The sequence below is a fragment of the Papio anubis genome, chromosome 6, assembly GCF_008728515.1.
Source record: "Papio anubis isolate 15944 chromosome 6, Panubis1.0, whole genome shotgun sequence".
Taxonomy (NCBI): Eukaryota; Metazoa; Chordata; class Mammalia; order Primates; family Cercopithecidae; genus Papio; species Papio anubis.
This window is the reverse complement of record NC_044981.1, coordinates 162048579-162070137: the sequence shown is the minus strand read 5'-3', so window position 1 is coordinate 162070137 and position 21559 is coordinate 162048579. Positions and strand designations below refer to the sequence as shown.

At 38.3% G+C, this 21559-nt stretch overlaps 1 protein-coding gene across 9 annotated transcripts in view; it reads left to right on the top strand.

Moving 5' to 3' along the window:
• The window catches only part of PDE10A (phosphodiesterase 10A), a 665278-nt gene that overhangs the window by 407427 nt on the left and 236292 nt on the right, over positions 1 to 21559 (top strand). For 3 of the 9 annotated variants that reach the window (XM_021936908.2, XM_021936907.2, XM_021936906.2), the window contains exon 2: positions 9061 to 9188. The exons of the other annotated variants lie outside the window; for them this stretch is intronic. In XM_021936908.2, coding sequence (XP_021792600.1) covers positions 9152 to 9188 — 37 coding nt within the window. In that variant the 5' untranslated portion in view covers positions 9061 to 9151. The remainder of the gene's footprint in view (positions 1 to 9060; positions 9189 to 21559) is intronic. 9 annotated transcript variants of the gene reach the window in all.

Genomic DNA, 21559 nt, shown 5'->3' with positions numbered 1-21559 from the left:
CTCCTGCCTCTGTGGGTCTGATAATTTATAGCTGGCTCGCATTCCTCAGATAAAGTTTCTTTCCTTACTGTGTTTTATTATTAAGTACCTATATTAGTTTCCTGTGGTTGCTCTAACAAATGCCACAAACTCTGTGGCTTAACACAACGGAGATACATTCTCCCATTCTGGAGAAGAGAAGTCTGGAATCAGAGTATTAGCGGGCTGCACACCCTCCAGAGGCTCGAAGGGAGAGTGCTTTCCTGTCTATTCCAGCTTCTGGGGACTCCAGGCATTCCTTGTCTTATGGCAGCATCATTCTATTCTCTGCCTCTATTTTCACATCCCCTTCTCCTCTGTGCACTTCTCTCTCAAAACTTGCTCTGCCTCCCTCTTTTAAGGATACATTTGATTGCATGTAGGTCCCCCTCAGATTATCAAGGATAATCTCCTTAAAGTCAACGGACTGTGATTGCTAATCATACCTACAAAATACCTTCACAGCAACACCTTGATTAGTATTTGAATGAGTAACTGGGAGTATTAGACTAGTCAAGTTCCCACATAAAACTGGCCATCACCCCTTGTAAACTTGGCACTCATATACTTCTCTTTAAACTATGACTAATCTCCAAATAAAGACACCCACAAAGTCATACTTCCACAGGACATGATGCAGCTCTCTTACTTACAACCAAAAATGTGTTAACCCTTTCCCCAGAAGGGTATGCAGAAGTTCCTGGTTGGTGTTCATTGTTTTCCTTAACATCCTAGAACTTAAATACTGTGATGTAAAGTTCACTGTTATTCATGCATCTTATGTTAGATGATAAGGGATAAGAGCAGGAAGAATGCAGAGATAATAATTGCTTAATTATTTATATACCCACATACTCATAACAAAATAAGAAATACTCATAAACATTGCAGCCCTTATTTCTGAAACTGACTGCCTGGTCCTAGATAGTGTTTATAGCTACTTTCTTCCATTACTCATTCTGTATTCCCTTTGCCCTCTGGGAGCACCACAGCCTGTTGTTCAGGGTTCTTTGCTTGTAGGGTGACCCAGACCCTCATTCCTGAGGGGCCTGGGTCATTAACAGTCCTGCCTGAAAGGGGTTGTTGGTTTTCCATTGACTTCAGTCGCAGGGCATGGTGGCAGATGCCCTAAGGGACATTCTACATTCCAGTCATGTTCTTCCTAACCACCTTTCTGTAGCCGAAAAGCAACCAGGTGTCCAGGTGGTTCATTAGGACAAGTGGCCGAACCAAAAGGAATAACTAAGCCTTTGTTCACTTGCTGGGACAGTGTAAACAAGAGACACAAAACGGTGCTGCTCCCCAGAGGTGCTGGCTGTCAATCTGCAGAATGGCGCTGGGTGAGAGTCAGATGGATCAGCTCAGATGAGGGGTGCATTTCACTGCTGGGAAGTCTCAAACAAAAGGCTCCTGCCTCTTTATGGGCCTGTTGGCTGGGAGAAGGGCTACGTATGGAAAAGTACCGAAACAAAGGGGAGAAAAGCACGTCCTCCAGGCCCCCAGTAAGAAGGCAGCTGAATGGGGGTGCCTGGACAAGGAAGGAAGATATGTGAACAAGCATGGCTGGCCCAGGGGTCAGGGAAGCCTGAGCCCTTAACTGCAACTCCTTCCAGAAAACTGCGCACCAAGCGTGTTGTATGGTGGCGTCAGTTTTTCTCCATGAGGGCTGCCAGGCACAACTCAGTAACTGCCTATGTTGGACCTGAAAGATCACACAGAGGATTTGGGCCTGGAGCCAGATTACCCGATAGTAGCAGCTCCATTTCCTCCTGGCAATCAGGATCAATCACCCCAGCCAGTACTTTGCCTATTGATTTAGAGGCCTGAGGAGCCCAAAGTGGCTGCGTGGCAGTCTCAACTTCCAGTTCATTGGAGCCATTGTGTCTTCTGATAGAAATATTCCTTCCTTGGAAGGACCAGCAGAGCATAAGGTGGTGGGAACCGGAAGTGAACATTTTAGTAGTAAATCACCAGGAGTAATATTAAGGGGTACCATTCCTATTCCTCCCCACCCTTGATTCCCGGACCCATGAATCCCGGCTATGGGAGAAACAGTATCATACATTAGACACCAGTTTAGTACATATACAGTCGTCCACAGAACATTGCCCCAGCCCTGCAAGATACCCCACCTAAACCTACCTGCTGCTGAGACTTCAAATACCATTTTTCTTTTCTGTCAAACCAGCTGCTTCAGGATATGGGGACATGTTCATTGAATGTGAATTCCATGATGATGGGTCCATGGTCATACCTCATTTGCTATGAGGTAAATTCCTTGATTAGAAGGAATGCCGTGTGGAATACCTTGAAGTGGTATCATTTAGGGCCCACTTAGATAATACAGGGTAAACTCCTCCTCCCAGGATCTTTCACTATCATCTCATCTTTTGCCATAAGGCAAATAAATATTCTATGGGTTCCAGGGATTTGACGTGGGTATCTTTTTGGGAAGTGATTTTTGGCCTCCTAGAGTATCTGACTGTTTTACTTGCAAACTTTGGCGAGGCAGTAAGACTGAAGAGGTAGTAGAGAATATACGGTAAAGAGGATCTGTAGGCACACTAATATGTTTTGAAACATAGCTCAGGTACACGTTTGCTATGTTAACTTTGGCAAGTGACCTAACTTCTTAATCCTCTTTCCTCTTCTGTAAAATGAGGATAGTAAGAATCATGTATCTGGATTATTTTGAAGATGGATTTAGTAAATGGAAAATGATTAGTATGCTGCCCCACACATAGCAGGCATTCAACAAATTCAGACTAATGCTATCACAAGCAACTGGCTAAGAAACGCTTTGCATCAATCAAGCAGCTGTGGAGGCCGGGACTTGGTGGTTGACACATATGGATATGTTTTGTTTGTATTTATAAAAATTTTGAGTTATTTGCCACATGAAGAAATACTGGTAGGACACACAGGAAAACATACTTGTGTGTTTTCTTGGGGGAGAAATCTGGTGGGAATGAGACTTCTTAATATATATATTTTATATTGTTTTAATTTTTGAATGTGTAACAATTTGAAAAGGACCACTAAATAAAGAACTTCGAGGGATAAAAATTCATAAGTAGAGGGTCATCTATGCTTGTCTTGATTAAAAAACAAGACAAGCTAATAAAAATACCCAGAGTAAAACTGTTATTTTTTTGTTTGTTCTCATGACCCTTGAATCCATGGTGTTTCTTTTGGTATATAGTTACATTTTTTCCTTTGAGTTGAGTGAAATTTTTATATATATATACATTTTTTCTTAGCAGTCTTCCACTTAAATTTCACTGGTTGTTTTCATTGTGCATTTAAACATAGGTAAATTTATTTTATTTAGACTTGACAATTAGATCATTTGATGTGAACAACTGTACCTTAGAAAAATGTACTTAATTTGAAATATAATCCTGTTATTAGATTGACATAGAAGTCATATGCTTGTAATGATTTTAAAAATATGCTTCGGCATACTGAAGAAGCTCTCACGATACAGTTTTTATTTTTCCATTGGTTGTGACTTTTGATTTTTTGGGCCCTGTATTTCCACTTACTTCATTAAGCTCCATAGTGACTACTTGAAACAGCCTACATAGAGAAATGTGCTGTTATGGTGAATATCTGCCTTCAAATATTAGCACTTTACTTCTGTGGAGAGCTGTATATTTTTGAAAAGAATTCAATTTGTTGAAGCTTCATAAAAGCCCTGGGAAATAGGTGGGTCAGGCATCACTAATGTTATTTATCTTCATCTGTTCTATGTTGTCTACCAGCTTAAGTAAAAGACAGGGACCATGCTTTTGTCATCCTTAGATTTCTAGTATCTAGCATGTTGTTAGTGCTCAAAAATAGTTACTGAATATACAAATAAGCATACAGTCAGATAAAGAGATAAGAAAAATCAGTAAAACCACATTTGGTGGCAAGTAAATGAAATAATCAAAACTAGGATCCTTGTTGTTAGATGTCTAGTCCAAATGTTCCTCTCACAACAACTGACTGATTCATAGTCTCTGCTTTAAATATGAGATCAGTTGAGGGCTACTTAAATCCATTGTACCAAAGAGAATATATTAATCCCCGGTCCGAGGAGGATTTAGCACTTTTGTCCACCAGAATAATCAAAATTCTCAAATTGTAAAAACCTCAGAAACACATAATGAGAAATTGTTTTTTTCTGTTTATCAAACTTTTAAACAAAATGCTTATGCTTACCTGTCTTAGTAAATTCGGGCTGCTCCAACAAGTACCACAGACTGGGTGACTTTTAAACATTTATTTCTCACAGTTCTGGGGGCTGGGAAGTCAGAGACCATGGTGCTGGCTGATGCAGTTCCTGGGCAGGGCCCTCTCTCTGGTTGGCAGATGGCTGCCTTCTTGCAAGAGAAATGTTTTGAGAGACAAATCCTCTCTTTCTCATTTCTTATTAGGGCACTAATCTCTCAGCTGTTATGAGGGCACTAATCCTGTCAGTGAGGGCTCTACCCCTCATGACCTAATTACCTCCCAAGGACCCCACCTCCAGATACCACTGCACTGGGGATCAAGGCTTCAACATACGAATTTTGGGGGGACACATTTTGTCCGTAGCACTGTTCTTCTATCAGAGCATGGTGAGGTTCTAATTAGTATTAAATGGCCTAAAGTATTCTTTTGGAAAGGAAAGATTTAAGTTAACACCTGAATATTTTTTATGAGTGGTAAGGTTAGAATGGAAACCTGACAGGTTTTCTTACCTCATATTTTCTCCATCATGTCACCATAATGGATCTAAAAAGGAAATTAATGTTTATTTCTATCACCATTTTTTCTAACTGAATGGGCTAAAATTTAACAAGTCAAAAACTGAACTTAACATCTTCTTTCTCATCGGCTAGGACACTTACCATCTTCTTTCTCATTACACCATATATACGTGAGTTTGAAAGCTGGTACTTATCTTTATTCTCATTCACCACTCTCTCCACATTCAGTCCATTCAATAAGTCCTGCTGGTTATATTTTAAAAATATCTCTTGACTACATCACCACTACCCTATATGTGCACATTACTTTTTCCTTGAAACTAATTGTTGTCACTAAAGTCTGATGGATGTTTCAGAAACTCACAGTAAACTTACTTGAGCTGGAATATAATCAGGACCTTCCACTAATTGACAAGAACCAGCCTTATTTCTACCTCTTTGCCTCTTATTTAAGCTCTGGCAACATCAAACTGTTTGTAGTCCCGTGCCCTTCTTGCATCTCTACCTTCTCATGCTGTCATCTCTGGAAATTCCAGACCATTTACTTGCTTGCTTAATTTCTTCTCATGAAGGCTCAGCTCAGGTGTCATTTCCAGAAGACATACCTGACCCGTTCCTCCCCATGATTCTCTCCTGACTCCAAGTATTGGGTTCATTTATTCAAACATTCATTAATTTAAATATGCATTGAGCTCCTACTGTTGACCAGGCGCTGTTCTAAGTGCTTGTGATACATCAATGAACAAAACAGAAGAGCCCTGTCCTTGTGAATTCATGTTTTCTAGTAAAAGAAATGGACAACAAATAAAAGTAAATTATGTAGGATATTCGAAAACTTAGAGTGCCACAGGAAAAATGATGTAGAACAGAGTGAGGAGGGTCAGGAGTTGGGGCAGTGGGGGCTGGGAGACAACAGTATTAAATACCATGTAGCTCTCATTTGAGACAGTGACATTTTGAACAATTGCTTGCAGGGGTGTGATGTAGACACCTGAGGAAAGAACAGTATTCCAGGCAGAGGGACAAGCCAGGGAAAAGGCCAGGATGTGGATGTATGCCTAGTTTGTTCAAGGTGAGAGATGTCATGAGGAACAGGCCATGTAAGGACTGGCCTTTGCTGTGTGAGATCAGGGGAAGTTGGAGGGTTTTTAGCAGAGCAGCAACATGATCTAGCTAATGTTTTCACTGGGTACTAGATTGAGACCAGACTATAGATGTATGCAGGTTAACCAGTTAGAAAGCTATTGCAGTAGCCAGATGAAGGATGATAGTGGCTTGAATTGATGGTGTTGACTGTGGGGAAGGTGAAACATGGTTAGGTTTTGGATGAATTTAGAAGTTTGCAACAACAGGACTGCTTAATGGTATGGATATGAGGTATGAGAGACGGCAAAGAGTCAGGGAGGGCTTGAATCTTCCCTGTCATTCTCCCTAATCTTGTGCATGTAACTGGTCATCTAGTCTTGTCAGCCTGCCATTTAATTATCAGTTTTATTCTACTACTGTTTCTCAACTGCACTGCTGCAGTGGCTGACTAATGGGCATTCCTGGCTTCAATCAATCCTTTCGATGGGAGTACAGAGCATTCTAAAATCCACATCTGCTTATGTCATTCTCAAGGTGAAATCCTGCGTATTTCCATCCACCTACAAATAAAATTCTGAAGTCCTTAGCATGGCATACGTATCCTTAAACTGCCTTTGCTTACTCTGAGCACCTATCCTCCACCTCTTCCACATGCCTTTTATCATATGTAATTTTTGAATTTCTGAAAAGGTTGATCCTTCGTGCCTTCTTGGGAGGGTATGTGCTGTTCCTCCTGTCTGGGATGCCCTTTCCATCTTGTCTGTTAGTGGATTACAAGGCTAAATTTGGGTGTCCATTTGTCTGTGAGAAGCTTCTCTGACCTTAGTATCTCACCTAGTCTGTTGCTTTTCTTCCTTTTCCTATAGACCTCATGTACAGTTATTGAACTTTTTATCCCACTGATTTGTAGCTGTTTGTGGTCTATCTTCCCTTAAGGGAAGCAAGCAGTAGTTTTATTTTATCATTATTTAGCAAAGGCCCAATACATGCATGATTAACTTTTGGGCAGTTGGGACAGTAAGGCAGAAATGGGTAGAAATAAATTGGAGAGACTGACTTTATATTATACCATGTAAGAAAAAAACAGAAAAAGAGTTTGGCGGCCAACAAGGGCAAATGCATTTAGTAGGAAAGAGTCGAGGTGTAGGTGTGGGTTTTACGGAAATCTTGAGGACCACAGGAATGGGGAGAATAGCTGGAGCTGAAGGTTGTTTGGGGCCAGATGGTGGAGATGCTTCCATACTCTGTTTTTCTTCTTTGTTCTGGAACAGTGAGGAACTGATCAGATTTTTTAAAATAAAAATCTGAAACAGAGTGTCGTTCTTTTGGTTAAAGTGGACTTTGCACCTATCATGTTGTTTCATTACGTTGTAGCATTTACAAAAGGTAATCTATAACAGTCAACAATACTTCTGGATTCTTTCAGGGAGGGTAGGGACTGTGGGGAGGAGTAAGTTTACCCTTACAGAATCTTGACTTAATTTGTCATTGGGGGGAAAGAAAAAATCAAACAAAAGCTCTTGACAGTGCAGCCATCCAGAGAAGAAGAAAAGCTGCTGTCTGTTGAACTAAAAGAGATGCTGGGTTTCCCTTAGACTGAGGTTGGCAGCCCTGAGCATCTGGGCGATTCAGCCCACAATTGGGATATACGTATTTACCGGAAGTCGGTCCGGATTGAATAAAGCGGGAACTTCCTGCTTGTACTGAACTGAAGGTCATGGCTTATCCAGCGGGCGCTCCTGGTTCCTGTCTCTAGCCAGGGAGAGGAGAGGCCCGTGGAGATGCCACAGAGGTGACCCCGTGCAAGGAATGGCAGGGTCCATGTTTAGAGAGTTTCCCGGGTTTCTCTGGTTTTGTGTATTTTCTATTGCGTCCTCTAGCTGCTGGACTCGGGTCTTGGGCCCTCCCCAGCCGTAGGAAGTTTCCCGCCCGTCCAAGGAAGCCCAGGCCGGAAGCAGGTGGGCGGAGTTTCTGGGGTGGGCATGATGTCATCAGAAGTGCCTGTGCCCACCTGTCACATGCCACCTTGGCTGTGGCTACTGATTGCATGAGGGCTGCTCTAATCGAGTCTTGAAGTGGATGGCGGCAGGGAGGCCGGGACTCATAGCAGGGGGCCCAGTGTGGGGAGCTCCAAGAGTGAGGGGACCCGGGGTGGAGGAGTGCCTCAGGTGGACTCCAGAACTGTGGGTGTAAAGCCCATTGGCAGCTCCTTGGCTTGGCACCCAGAGATGGGGGTTGCCTGTGCCCTTGGGGGCATGGGGCCTTTACAGCCCATTCAGCAGCTGAGTGGTCCCAGCTTCCTGCTGTGCTGAAGCCCTAGAAGACTTCTCAGAATTTCTTGAGTATGGAGTGTTGAGTGCTGCCCTGGAAGGTCTTGGAATGCCAGCTGGGCATGGGCTGGTCACAGACTTTTGGGCCCAGGGATCACTCCACGTCCCCCAGGAGAGGACTTCTGAGAGTAGAGTAGTGTTAAGGAAGATTGATCAGGAGCCCTGAAACCAGAAAGGCAAGTTGAGGGAGAAGGCTGTGCACTGGCATGGGTCTGCTCAGTTAGAGCACCTTTTGGCTGCAAGTAACAGAAACCCTACTTCAGATTACTTACACAATAGGGAAAATTTGCATCACAAAACATGAGCCTTTGAGGAAGGGCAACTCCAGGATTGATGGATTTAGTAACTCACACCCGTGGATCTGCTTCTTTACCCTTCCCACTTTGCTAATGGACTGTGTTTTGATGGTGGCAAGATCAGCTCTTTGGCTGTAGGCCTGGTATGCACATTGGAAGAAGAGTGGACTTTTCTGTGTGGAGCTAAACTAACAACTTTCAGGGAAGGAGAGTATTATCATGACTGATTTAGCAAATCAGGATTTATTCTGAACTGGAGATGGTGACCTTCCCTGAGAGGGAAAAATAATGGCTAACTGTCTGAACAAAGACAATAGCAGTGGGAGTGAAGACGGTTTAAAGGAGGCAGAAACACTGAAGGTACGGTCAACAGAAATCAGTGATTTGCATTTAGGGATTGAAGAAGAGGGCGGATTGGAGGATGACTGGGATATTTAGTTTAGGTGATTAAGAGGATGATTTCATTTAAAGAGATGGGATATGAAAGAGGGAGGAGAAGGAGGAGAAGAGGGAGAAGATTCTAGTAGGTTAAGGTGTAGCCATGCTGAGAATTATCTGTTAGTTATTTGATTTTTTTGTTTTGTTTTTGTTTAGAAGCTAATGGTATAGATATAGAAGTCATCCACAGAGATGTTACAGTTGAAGAGATGGGGGTAGAGAAGACTTTGAAGGAAAAGAATGTAGAATGAGGATAGAAGAGAGGAAATCCCAACATTTAACAGGTGAGTAGAGGACACTAAGCCAGCAAAAGAAATTTAGAAGGGACATTCAGATAGACAGGAAGCAAACTAGTACTCTGTAGCTCTGTTTTGATCTGCCAATTCATTAAAATTATCAATTGATGAAAACTTTGTTTGGTTCACACCTTGAGTCTTTTTGGTGCCAACGTTCACTCAAGACCCCTACAATATCATTGACAGGGTTTCATTGCACCAAAAAAGTTTACAGTGTTTCATTCTGGATGGGTTAGTTTTAATGGCTTTTGAGGATTTCTGTGATGTTCTAGTTGGGTGATTTTTCCCTTTATTTTTCATAGGGTGGTTACATATTTGCTTTAGGCAAATTGATTATTGGCTAAATGACCTGCTTTACTATGTTATGTGGAGAAATTTCCAAGAAACTAAGGGATTAGTTAACAATATCTGATCCTACTGAGACCAAGGGAGATGAAGACTGCGATAATGATATTTAGCAATTTGGAAAGCTGGTTTAACCAAAAAATGATTTTCATGCAGTTATGGGGAATGAAATCATTGGGTGATGATTAATGCATGAATTAGAATTAAGGACATTAAAATAAGCACTGGACTACTCTTTTGACTTTGATGGTGAAAGAAAAATAGAAGGTGTGGTGGGTTTACCAGGTGTGAAGGACATTTTGTTGTTGTGAATCATGTTTCAGGATTGGTGGAAGTATGAGTGTCTTAGAAATCTTTACATTAAAAGGGGCAAGGAGAGTTTGAAGACATGAGACATAAAGGGGAAATAAGTAAGTGAGCAATTAAAATAAGGAATCAAGAACCAAAAAAGAGAGCCAGCTGAGTTAGGAGAGAAGCTAGAAAGTGGGTAGAGGTTCAGAGAAACATTGCAGAGGAAAAATAAAGGATCCTCTGAGTAACAAAAGGCTACGTCATGTGTCAGGGTGATCATGCCATGTCCAGATGCTTAGGAGTAATGGAACAGTCTTGGTCCGGCTGCTGTGGGATCAATATAGGGATCCATCTAAGAGACGGAAAAGAATTGACATGACTGCATTTTTCTCTAACCAGTTAGAAATGCAGGTCACAAAACTCGAATGATTAGGTTTCCCTAGTGTGGGGTGGGACTAAGCAAAGAATTCTGTGGTGCTTGCTGAGGTGTTATTGCAGTAATTGGCAACGGTTTTTAAACTCAATAGCGAGGCAAAGTTAATTCAAATGGGAGAGAAACTAGATGAACAGGGACCACAGTGTACAGTTGAGGGCAAATACCTGACTCAAAAGTAGGGAAAGGAAGAATGAGGTGTAAGGATAGGATGGTGTCATCAGAGAGGGGAATTTTGTCACAGGAGGGAGTAGATAATTTTTCTACTTATTCGTGGTTTATAACGGCATGACCTCTAACCCACATAGAGGAGGGAGCAAATGAATCATACCCTGTTTTAATAGGTAAGCTTGAGGGAATAATAAACAGTTATAATGTAATATCGGAAATCTATTGTTTTATTAGCTGTATAACCAGGATGACAGTTTATGAGGTGTATTAGTTTGAGATACTTGTAAATTATGGAATAAATGCATTCTCACTTTTAATAAAGAGCTTTTTAATGTACAGTCTGAGCTGAGACTAGTAAGTAAAACTCTTACTTTTGTCATTTACAATGTGTTGATTACGTTGACCAGATTAGTTTTCAAATAGCAAGTGTGACATTTCTCTGAGTATTTTTAAGTTGTTTTAAAATGATTTTTAAGTCAAGGATAGGTTTTTTGAAGATTAATATTGAGGTGAAACAGTTTTTATGAGACAGTTTGTGTCTTTAGCAGATTCTCTTTGGATCCCTCAATCCTGAATTCACTGGTGTGACTGAGCTCCACTTGCCTGAGTGGCTGGAACTCTCTCCCCTGCCTTGTGTTTAGAGCTGCAAATATTGGCCAGCATTTGAAAGCAGTTAACCTATTCCCAATCCCCAAGCACCCCCCCCCTTTTTTTTTTTTTTTTTTTTTGAGATGGAGTCTCGCTCTGTCACCCAGGCTAGAGTGCAGTAGTGCGATCTCGGCTCGCTGCAGGATCCATCTCCTGAGTTCATGCCATTCTCCTGCCTCAGCCTCCCAAGTAGCTGGGACTACAAGTGCCCGTCACCACGCCCAGCTAATTTTTGTATTTTTAGTAGAGACGGGATTTCACTGCCCCAGCACCGTTTTTAGTAGAGCTAATATAAAAGGCACACATACATTTTCTAACAAATTGCTTTTTTTCTTTTTTTAATAAGGTAATGGAGTCAGTGTTCTGAAACTACAGCTTTGACATTTATTTGCATAAGTAGGAGGGGAAGTGGTTCCCATATGCAGCTAGAACACCCCTTTAAAAAAACTCACTTTCTCTTAAGTTTGAATTTGAAGGCAGAGGCTTTTATTATTATTAATGCCATATGTTGGACGGTTTGTTTTGTTAATAAGTTGCTAAAACCTGCTTAGCTCCTAACTTTAACCTACACTCTCACAATTACAAACACCTTCCTTCCTCCAGGGTTCACACAGTAATGGCTGAAGTGCCAGGCACTATAAGCTGATAAGATAAGAAGCACATGGCACATTGTCATAAGCCAGGGGTCCCTACTGGGCCCGCTGACGCACACAGTCTTCCCCTGATGTCAAAGGGCTGAGAAGTAGCACCTTGGCTCTTTTCCCGAATTTTGTGCCAGAGCAGGGGAAAAGACTCTTTGTTTGAAAAAGCAGCTATTGAGATATTTTTTTTAATTGCTTTTCTTGACTGTAGGCCAGATTCCTGTCTGTTTAAATGGCTTGGTATTATTTCTGAGTTGTTTGGCAGGAATAATGTTTGCTAGCAAATATACGTTTAATTCATTTATACATAACATTTGATGATCAGTTCGTTGCCACTTATAAGACTTTGAATTTTTGCATTTTTTGGTGAGAAAGTAAGTGTGGCAAATTTGATGAAAGGCAGAGTTCAATATATCTCATATATAAGCTTTTAAACTCTGTCACCAGTATTTGGACAATGAACCCTGTCTTAATAAATCTATGAGGAGGGGGAAAGCTAAATGTAGACGAGGGTCATTTCAGTAACACTTAATGCCTGACAAGCTGTTTATCTCAATTACTTGTTTGCATTGATACTGAAATATGAAAAATGTTAGATTCATGAGATGGAACTGTTCAAGACTAGTAGTAGTCTACTAATGCATATGCCAAACACATTCTCTCTACTGATAAAAAAAAAAAAAAAAAAATCCAGACATCATGAACATGCTCTACGGCCAAATTGTCATCATAGTGAAAAGTCTGCACAGTACATTATTCCATAAAATGTCGTTTAATTGTTTTATGGGCTCCTTTTGAAGTCCTAAAGAATGAAGATAATTACAAACCTGTAATTTTATGGCTGCCTTGTGGAAAAGGGTAGACCAAAGTGCCTATACCAGGATGAAAGACCTGAAAATCTAAATAGCGTATTATATATAAAACTTTTCGTAATTAATTATGAGATTAGCTCAGATTAGTGAAATATAGCCAGTTTTGCATTGTCATTTAAACTTGAAATTTTAACATGAACGCTACTTGAACAAAGTTGGCAGTGAGAATTGTGGATTACAATTAGCACTCTACAGAACGGTGAGACATACTGGAAGTAAAGCTGAGGATTACTGCTTTTTTGTTTGTTTGAGATAGGGTCTCATTCTGTTGCCCAGGCTGGAGTGCAGTGGCACGATCATGGCTCACTGCAGCCTCAACCTCCCTGAGCTCAGATGATCCTCCCACCTCAGCCTCCAGCGTTTCACCTTGTTGCTCAGGCTGGTCTCAAACTCCTAAGGCTCAAACAAGCCTCCAGCCTTGGCTTCCCAAAGTGCTGGAGTTACAGGAGTGAGCCACGGCACCCAGCCGAGTGACTATTTAATGTTTACATTTTTGTTACCAAGGAAGCAAAAGAAAATATTTTAGTAATTTAGAAATGCCACTGAATTGTTAAAATGACATTTTTGAATTAAGGTATTTTACAGAAACCACTTTATAACAATGTCATATTGGATCTTTTGATGAATGTTTTGTTGACTAGGTATAAACTAATTTTTTTATACTTAGGTGGTAATAAGAGCTGCCATTTTCTGAATTTTTTAAAGTAATTTTCATGTATGAGGTGTAGATATTATTATCTCCATTTTCCAAATGAGGAAATTGAGGCATAGAAATGTTAAGTGACTTATTTCAAAAATTCTGTAAATGGTAGAACTAAGAGTACCTTGGTAGTCATCGTTGATAATTATAATTTTCTGTTTTCAATTAAATGCTGCCATAGAGACCAGAATAATAATGCCACTTTTCTTCAAGCACTAAACTTGCTTTCATGAAAAGATTAAGTATTAGGGAAGGAAATTAGAGTTTTAGAGGTAATAGGTGACATATATACATGAAACTTTCAAGAAAGCGGAAGTGCCATGTTTAAATCTTTCTCTGATGTAAAGATAAGCGGACACAATTCTTCCGTGCTTCACTGCTCTGTGCAGTAAGTTCATGTTAGTAGGGTGCACAGCTTAGATGCCTGTGTTTCTACTCATAGTATTTCTTAGTCACTAGGGACAATTTGGCTCCTAAATGTTAAGAAAGAATTAGCAGCTGTTAAAGTAGAGGAACAAGATGTTTGACAGCAGCATAGCAAGTTGGGGGCTGTGTAACGAATGATCTGAAGTGGAACAGCTATAGTGTGAACAAGTGAATAGAAACTTTTGAAGTATTTGCTGCACAGCTTCAAACAGTGTAGCATGACTGTGGATTATCAGAAAATAAATACAAGCAGGTCAACTGGTACTAAACACTTATGAATGGGGATTTCTTTTTAAAAGCCAAATCAGTTTGCCTAAGAGGTGAAGTGTAATGCTTCCAAAGAGTGTCACAATGTGTTAAAATGGCTAAGGTCACAAATTAGAGAACTATCTCTCCAAGAACAAAATGTGAAGAGAACTGTCTTAGGAACTCTGGCCTGTCTCACTAAGATAACATTATCCGTAGCAGTGATACTGACTCTCAAGCATAGGAATGTTTAGAGTATCTCATTGATGATGCCTAAGTGGTGTGTAATTTCTTGTTCTAGTCTATTGGTGGGACTTAAATTCCTAGAGAATTGCATGGTGTGTGCTTCTCCAGTATTTTCATATTTATCAGCAAAGATCTAGTAAAATAAATAATGAAATCAATTGTTTTGTAAGGTAAGCAAGGCAGAGGACAGATGTGGTTCCCAGAGACTCAGGTTGCTGTTCTGCTCGCAAACAGCTGGAAGATTCGGTGTCATATAAGTGTCTTAGATGCGATCAAAATAATGAAATTACTAGAAGTAATGAAAGCACCTCAGTAACATAATAGTTTTATCCGTCTGTTCCTTTGATTCTGAAACATATATTGAATGCTTAGTGTGTGAAAGTATAGTTGATTCTCATTATTTTTGAATTTTGTATTTGCTCATTTGCTTACTCACTAAAATTGATTTGTAACCCCAGTCCTCACAGTGCTTTCACTGTCATTTGTGGACATGTGCGTGTGCAGAGTAAGGTTATGTACTGATTGGTTGATGAAAATGTCACTAAAGGCTTGTAGGAACCTAACCTTGTATTTCCACTAGGAGCAAGCTTTGGTCAAGTATTTGCTGATTCAGTGTTTGTGTGGGCTTTATAGAACATAATGCTGCTAATAATAATAGACTGTAATTACTAGCACTCAGGATAAGATGAATAAGACGTAGTTTCTACTTTAAAGACCAGAGAAAGGCTTCATATCAATGCTTAAGAAATTGATGTATGTCTTATATAGCACTGATTTTCTGGCAGACCCTTTTGTGTTGAGATGCCAGCTTATCATTAAAGAAAATCGAGTTATTTCCTCTTTTAAAATTAAGTAGTGTTTGAGAAGATTGGTTTTGATTTTGAAAATATCATATAGCTTATAAAAAATATGCTGTTTTCTTGATATTAACAAAGCAAAATCATGTGAATTATAAAATTCAAGTGTGTATGTTTTGAAAGTATATGAGAAAATATCACTGTTGGTCCGGTATTAATTCTTACTCAAGGACTGTCCATTTGTTATGATTGTTTCTCCTAGTGGCTTGAGCTAAATGTAAGCATTAGGAACACAGTAGTGCTACAGTTGCTTGTTTTAGATATCAGATTGGATTGATGGTTTTTGTTTTTGTATGCTTATTATTTTTGACACAATATTTGTCCAATTATTAAAAGATTCATTCTGCCTTTTAAACAATTTTAAGTCTACATTTTTTTCAGAAAGGAGAGCATGAGTTTTGCTAGGACTGCCTTTAGGATAGTAGTCATATTGGATTAAGGATTCACCCTGTGGACCTCATTTTACTTCATCATCTCCTTTAAGATCCCTTCTCCACACAGAGTCACATTCTGAGGTACTGGGGGTTAGGACTTCAACACATGAATTTTGGAGGAACACAATTTAGTCCATAACAGAGAAGAATGTACATTGTGGTTTCTGTCCCAACTTTTCTTGGCTCTTCATTGGTTAGAACGGGTAAAAAATGTTTGTGTAGCTTACATTCTAAAGTTTTTCCTGCTTAATTTTTTCCTCTCCAGAAAACAAACACTTTTGGCACTTCCAATTTTTTTTCTTTTTCTCTTAACAGCAAAGAACATATGTGGGTTTATGCAGCTTGATGCAGTTCTGAGTTTCCTTCAACATTTATTGATAGTGCCTACACACAGGGAACAGTAAACCGGAATGAGAGTAGGGAGTAACGTTTCCTGTGAAGCATTCTTCCTTGCTTAAAAAAACAAATTTTGGGAGGAGATTTAAGAAGAGGGTATGAGTTTAACAAGACAAGAGGAACATTTCCTATAAAGAGACATGAAACAAGCAGTTTGAACGGAGGGAAGACGTCACAGGCTGTGAAGGTAAACAGAAATAATTATATTATACTACAAATTTGAACATAAGAATTTCGGGAAGACAGAAACATTCAGACCCACAGCAGTCACTTAAACAATGGTGGTATCAAGGTTAATTGTTAAGCACATTGGAAAGGTTGGAATACGTTCTTTGAACATTGACACAGTCTTACAACACTCGTGCAAAAGAAGAAAGAATAATAAATTCATTTATTGATGTGGAACCCAGGACAAATGATGGCAATTACATGGGCTATTCACACTGTGCATTTTAATAGTCTCAATTAGGGACAATTTAGATTATGTCCTTGAGTAAGGAGAAAAAAAGGCCCCTACAACAATGCTGTTCAACAGAAATGTAACGTGAAATAAAGATGACAGATGTAAGTTAAAATATTCTGGTAGCCACTTTAAAAAGTAAGTGAAATTAACTTAATAATAAAATGGACTTAATTTATTCCAGAATATTAGAATTTTAGCTTCTGATTATTAAATAATTATTTAATGAAATATTTTACAGTCTTACATTTGTACTGTTGTCTATGAAATCCAGTATGTATTTTACACTCACAGCACATCTCACTTTGGAGTAGCAACTTTTTAAGTCTCCAATAGCTACTTGTCAGTAATGGCTATTCTGTTGAACAAGCATAGCTGTATAAACTTTGTGACTTTCCAGAATAGTTTCTTTTTCATTTTCTCACCAATAGCATTTTCAACAGCAAAATTAGCATAAATTTCTCTTTGCTTCTTCACAATTTCTTGGATAGATTTATTCTTACTGCAGATCTTAGCAAGCTCAGCATACCTTTGGTTTTTGTTATTAAATCAAGAACTTCCACCCTTTAACTTAAAGGAACTACTTTATGGCTTCTCTGTGATGTATCTGAATTGCCGACATCACTACTCTTGCACTTTGGGGTTATTATTAAGTAAAATAAGGGTGACTTGAACACAGACACTGGGATACCATGATAGTTGATCTGATAAGCAAGATGGCTACAAAGTGACTGAGGGATGGGGAGTGTCTATAGCATGGAGAAGCTGGACAAAGGGATAATTCATGTCCTGGTTGGGACTGAGCTGTACCATGTGAGATTTTTATCATGCTACTCAGAGCAGTGCACAATTTAAAATTATGAGTTGTTTACTTCTGGAATTTCCCATTTAATATTTTGGACTGTGGTTGACTGTGTGATTAACTGAAACTGAAGAAAGTGAAACCATGGATAATGAGTGGGGGCTACTATACTTAGTTCTTTTTAAAAAATGCCTGTTGAGTACCTATTGTGTGCTGGGCACTTGGCTTAGGGCAGATGTTATAAAGGTAAGTAGAGACTCTTAGCTTCCAAAGAAATAAGAATTTTGAGGTTAAAGCAGATAAATAGATTATCAGCAATAAGATAAGCTGAAAGATGGAAACATAATAGAAGGAGCTTTGGATTTGCATTCAGAATGTTTTGATTTTGATTCTAGTTTTAATGCTTTTTAGACATGTGACCTTGGATTATTTATATCTTGGAACCCCTTTATCCTTATTGGGAAAAGACCAGTAAAATGCCTGATTTTAATAAGCACTCTATAAATTATATATATATATAAAAAATATATATATATATATTTTAAAAAGTATTGAGAGAGACAAAACACCTGATTACTGAGTCTGTTAAGTATATGGGGAGAGATTGGGAATGGGTTTCATAGTAGAAATAATAAGCAGGTGTTTACAGGGAAGTTATCAGTGAAGAAAAGGCACTATTAGCAGTGGAGTAAGTGTGCATAAAGGCATAGGACAATAAACATTGGTTGAAGAACACTTTGACAGTTTTTCTAGGTCATTTTCAGCCCATGGCTATGTATTTTTAAAAATCAGGCATAGATTTGAATGCCATTTCCACAACTTACTAGTTGTAAGTAATTTTACCTATGAATTTTGGCTTCCTTGACTGGAAAAATAGAGATAATAGTGAAAGCCCCTCTTGTGTCCCCTTCCAGTTTCTAACCCCTTAAAGTAACACTTTTCTGACTTCTTACAGATAGTGACATTTTTCCAACTTTAAATAAATAGAATCATGCAGTATTTATCTTTTATGTCTGGTTTTTGTTCAACGTTATGTTTGTGTACTTCACTGATATTATTCCATGCAGTTCTGAATAGTTTATTCTCATTATTGTATGATACTCCATTGTGTGAATATACCAAGTGATTTATCTGTTCTAATGTTGATGGATATTTGGCAGTTTCCATGTTTTGGCTATCATTAATAGTGCTTCCTTGAATATTGTAATAATATATATGGCTTTTGATGGACGTAAGTATGCAGTTTTAAGGGTGTAATTTCTGGGTCATAGAATATGCATGTGTTCAGATTTTTCAGTAGATTGCTGCCAAATAATTTTTCAATGTGATTGTATCAATATAGACTCTTACCAATAGTGTATGACAGTAAGGATAGGGATTTGGACTTGCTCATTTTTTCATATTTTACTTACCGGAGTTGAGTTTGCTTTTTAAAAATATGATTATGATCCTGTCACTGAGATGCCTAAGCAGAGCCCTTTAGCAGCTGTTGGTTGCCTTTAGAACACAGCAGCTCATGACTTATCAGGCACTTTGTGATTTGTCCTGGCTTTGGAGATTTTGGAGCTTTCCTGTCCTATGTTTTCTGGCATTCATTTCCAGACACTGACCCACACTGTGACCTTTGCCAGAGCTGCCAAACTATCTTCCAGAGTACCATTTCACATTCACACCAACAGTGAATGAGATCCTGTTGTTCCACATTCTTGCTGGCATTTGGTGTTGTCAGTGTTCTGGATTTTGGCCATTTAAATAGGTATGTAATGGTATCTCGTTGTTTGAATTTGCATTTCCCTCATGACATATAATGTAGAGCATCTTTTCATTTGCTCATCTGTATATCTTTTTTGATGACATATCTGTTAATGTTTTGGACTTCTTTTAATAATCAGGTTGTTTGTTTTCTTATTAATGAGCTTTAGAGTTCTTTGTCTATTCTGGGTAAGTCTTTATCTGATATGTGTTTTGCACCTATTTTCTCCAAATCTGTGGCTTGTCTTTTTATTCTCTTGACAGTTTCTTTTGCAGAGCAGAAGATCTTAATTTTACTGAAGTACAACTTATCAATTCTCTCTTTCATGGATCGTGTCTTTGTGTTGCTTCTAAAAAGTGAATGACATGCCCAAGGTCATCACATTTTCTCCTGTGTTATTTTCTAGGAGTTTTATCAATTTGTGTTTTACATTTAAGTCTATGATCCATTTTGATTTAATTTCTGTGACTGGTTTAAGGTGTTTGTCTGTATTCATTTTTTGTCATGTGGCTGTCCAGCTGTTCCTGTACTATTTGTTGAAAAGATTATCGTTTCTCTACTGTATTGCATTTGCTTCTTTGTCAAAGATCAGTTTCATGTATTTATTTGGGTCTGTTTATAGGCTGTTTCATTCCATTGATCCATGTATCCATTATTTCCCTAATAACCACATGGTTTTGATTATTGTAGCTTTATTGTATGTCTTAGTCAGGTATTATCAGTCCTCCAACTTCATTATTCTCTTACAATATTGTGTTTGCTATTGTGAGACTTTTGTCTCTCAATATAAACTTTAATCAGTTTTCCAGTAACCGCAAAATAACTTCCTGGCATTTCTATTTTGATTGCACTGAGTGTATAGATCAAGTTGGGAAGAACTGACATCTTGACAGTATTGAGTCTTCCTATCCATGAACATGGAGTATGTATCCACTTATTTAGTTGTTTGAGTTTTTTTCATCAGAGTTTTGTAGTTTTTCTCCTATAGAGTTTGTATTTATTTTGTTAGATTTATATGCAAGTATTTCATTTTCTGTGTGCTAGTGCAAGTGATACTGTGCTTTTAATTTCAAAATCTACTTGTTCGTTTTTGGAATATTGGAAAGATGCTGATTTTTGTGATTTAACCTCATATGCTAAAAATCTTGTATAATCGCTTATTAGTTCCAAGAAGCTTTTGTTGATTTTTTTAAAAAAATTTCCATATAGACAATCATGTAATCTGTGAACAGTTTTATTCCTTCCCTAACCGTAAACCTTTAGTTTTCTATTCTTGTCTTATTGCATTAGCTAAGACTTGTAGCTCTCTTTTGACTACTTTATGAATGGAATATCTTTTCCCATCCTTCCACTTTCAGCCTATTACCTATTTTTGTCTTTGTATCTAAATTGGATCTTTTATAGACAACATATAGTTGAGTTATTTTTTAAAAACCCATTCTGCCAATTTTTTGTTTTTTAATTGGAGATTTTAATCTATTTACATTTGAAATAATCAGTAAGTATGGAGTTACCCCTGCCATTTTGTTTTGTTTTATATGTTTATGTTTTTTTGTTCTCCATTTCCTCTGTATGCCTTTGTGTGTGTGTGTATGTGGTTTTTTTTTGTTTTGTTTTGTTTTGAGCATATTGTTTTTGTTAGTTTCTCATTTCCTTTTAGGTTTTTATAAAATGAGTATTCTGGAGTTTACAATTGACCCATTAAACTTATAACAAATTATTTTGAATTAATATCGACTTAGCATTAATAGTACAAATAGTCCCTGAGTCACAGTGGTTTTACTGATTATGTTTATTCTTTTATAGCAGTGCAAAAGTGATACACATTCAGAATGCTTCTTGACTTATGAGGGGCCTATGTTTGGATAAACACATTGTAAATTGAACATTTTATAAATTGAAAACATACTTCCAATTTATGATATTTTCAACTTAAAATGTGTTTATTGGCATGTAACCCTGTTATAAGTGGAGGAACATCTGTATACAGAAACTGTTTCTATATAACTTTGTTCCTTCTCTTTTATTTTGTGGCTATAAATTATATTTTTACATCTGTGCTCAATAACAGAGACTTTTAATTTTTGTTGTAAGCATTTGGTTTGTAGATCACATAAGGATAAAAAGAGGAGTTACAAACAAAATACAGTAATACTGGCGTTTGTATTTGCCCATGTAGTTGTTTTTTAATCAGTGTTCTTTGTTTCTTAATATTGCCTTGAGTTACTGTGGTCCTTTCTTTTCTACATGAGGGACTCACTTTAGCATTTCTTGTAGGACAGATCAGTTGGTGACAAACTCCCTCACTGTTTGTTTATCTGTAAATTTCTTAATTTCTACCTGTATTTTAAAGGGTAGTTTTGTTGTATATAGAATTCTTGGTTGGCATTTATGTTTGCTTTGAATGCTTTAAAAATGTCATTCTATTGCCTTTGGCCTGCATAATTTCTTCTGAGAAATCAGCTGTTAATAATAATTTCATTGAGGCACCCTTTTATGTGGTGAGTTGCTTCTCTCTTGCTGCCTTCAAGGTTCTGTTTTTGTCTTTGTATTTCAGCAGTTTGATTATAACGTGTTTTGTTGGTGATCTCTTTGCATTTATCCTCCTTGGAGCTCATGAAGCTTCTAAGTTGTTTAG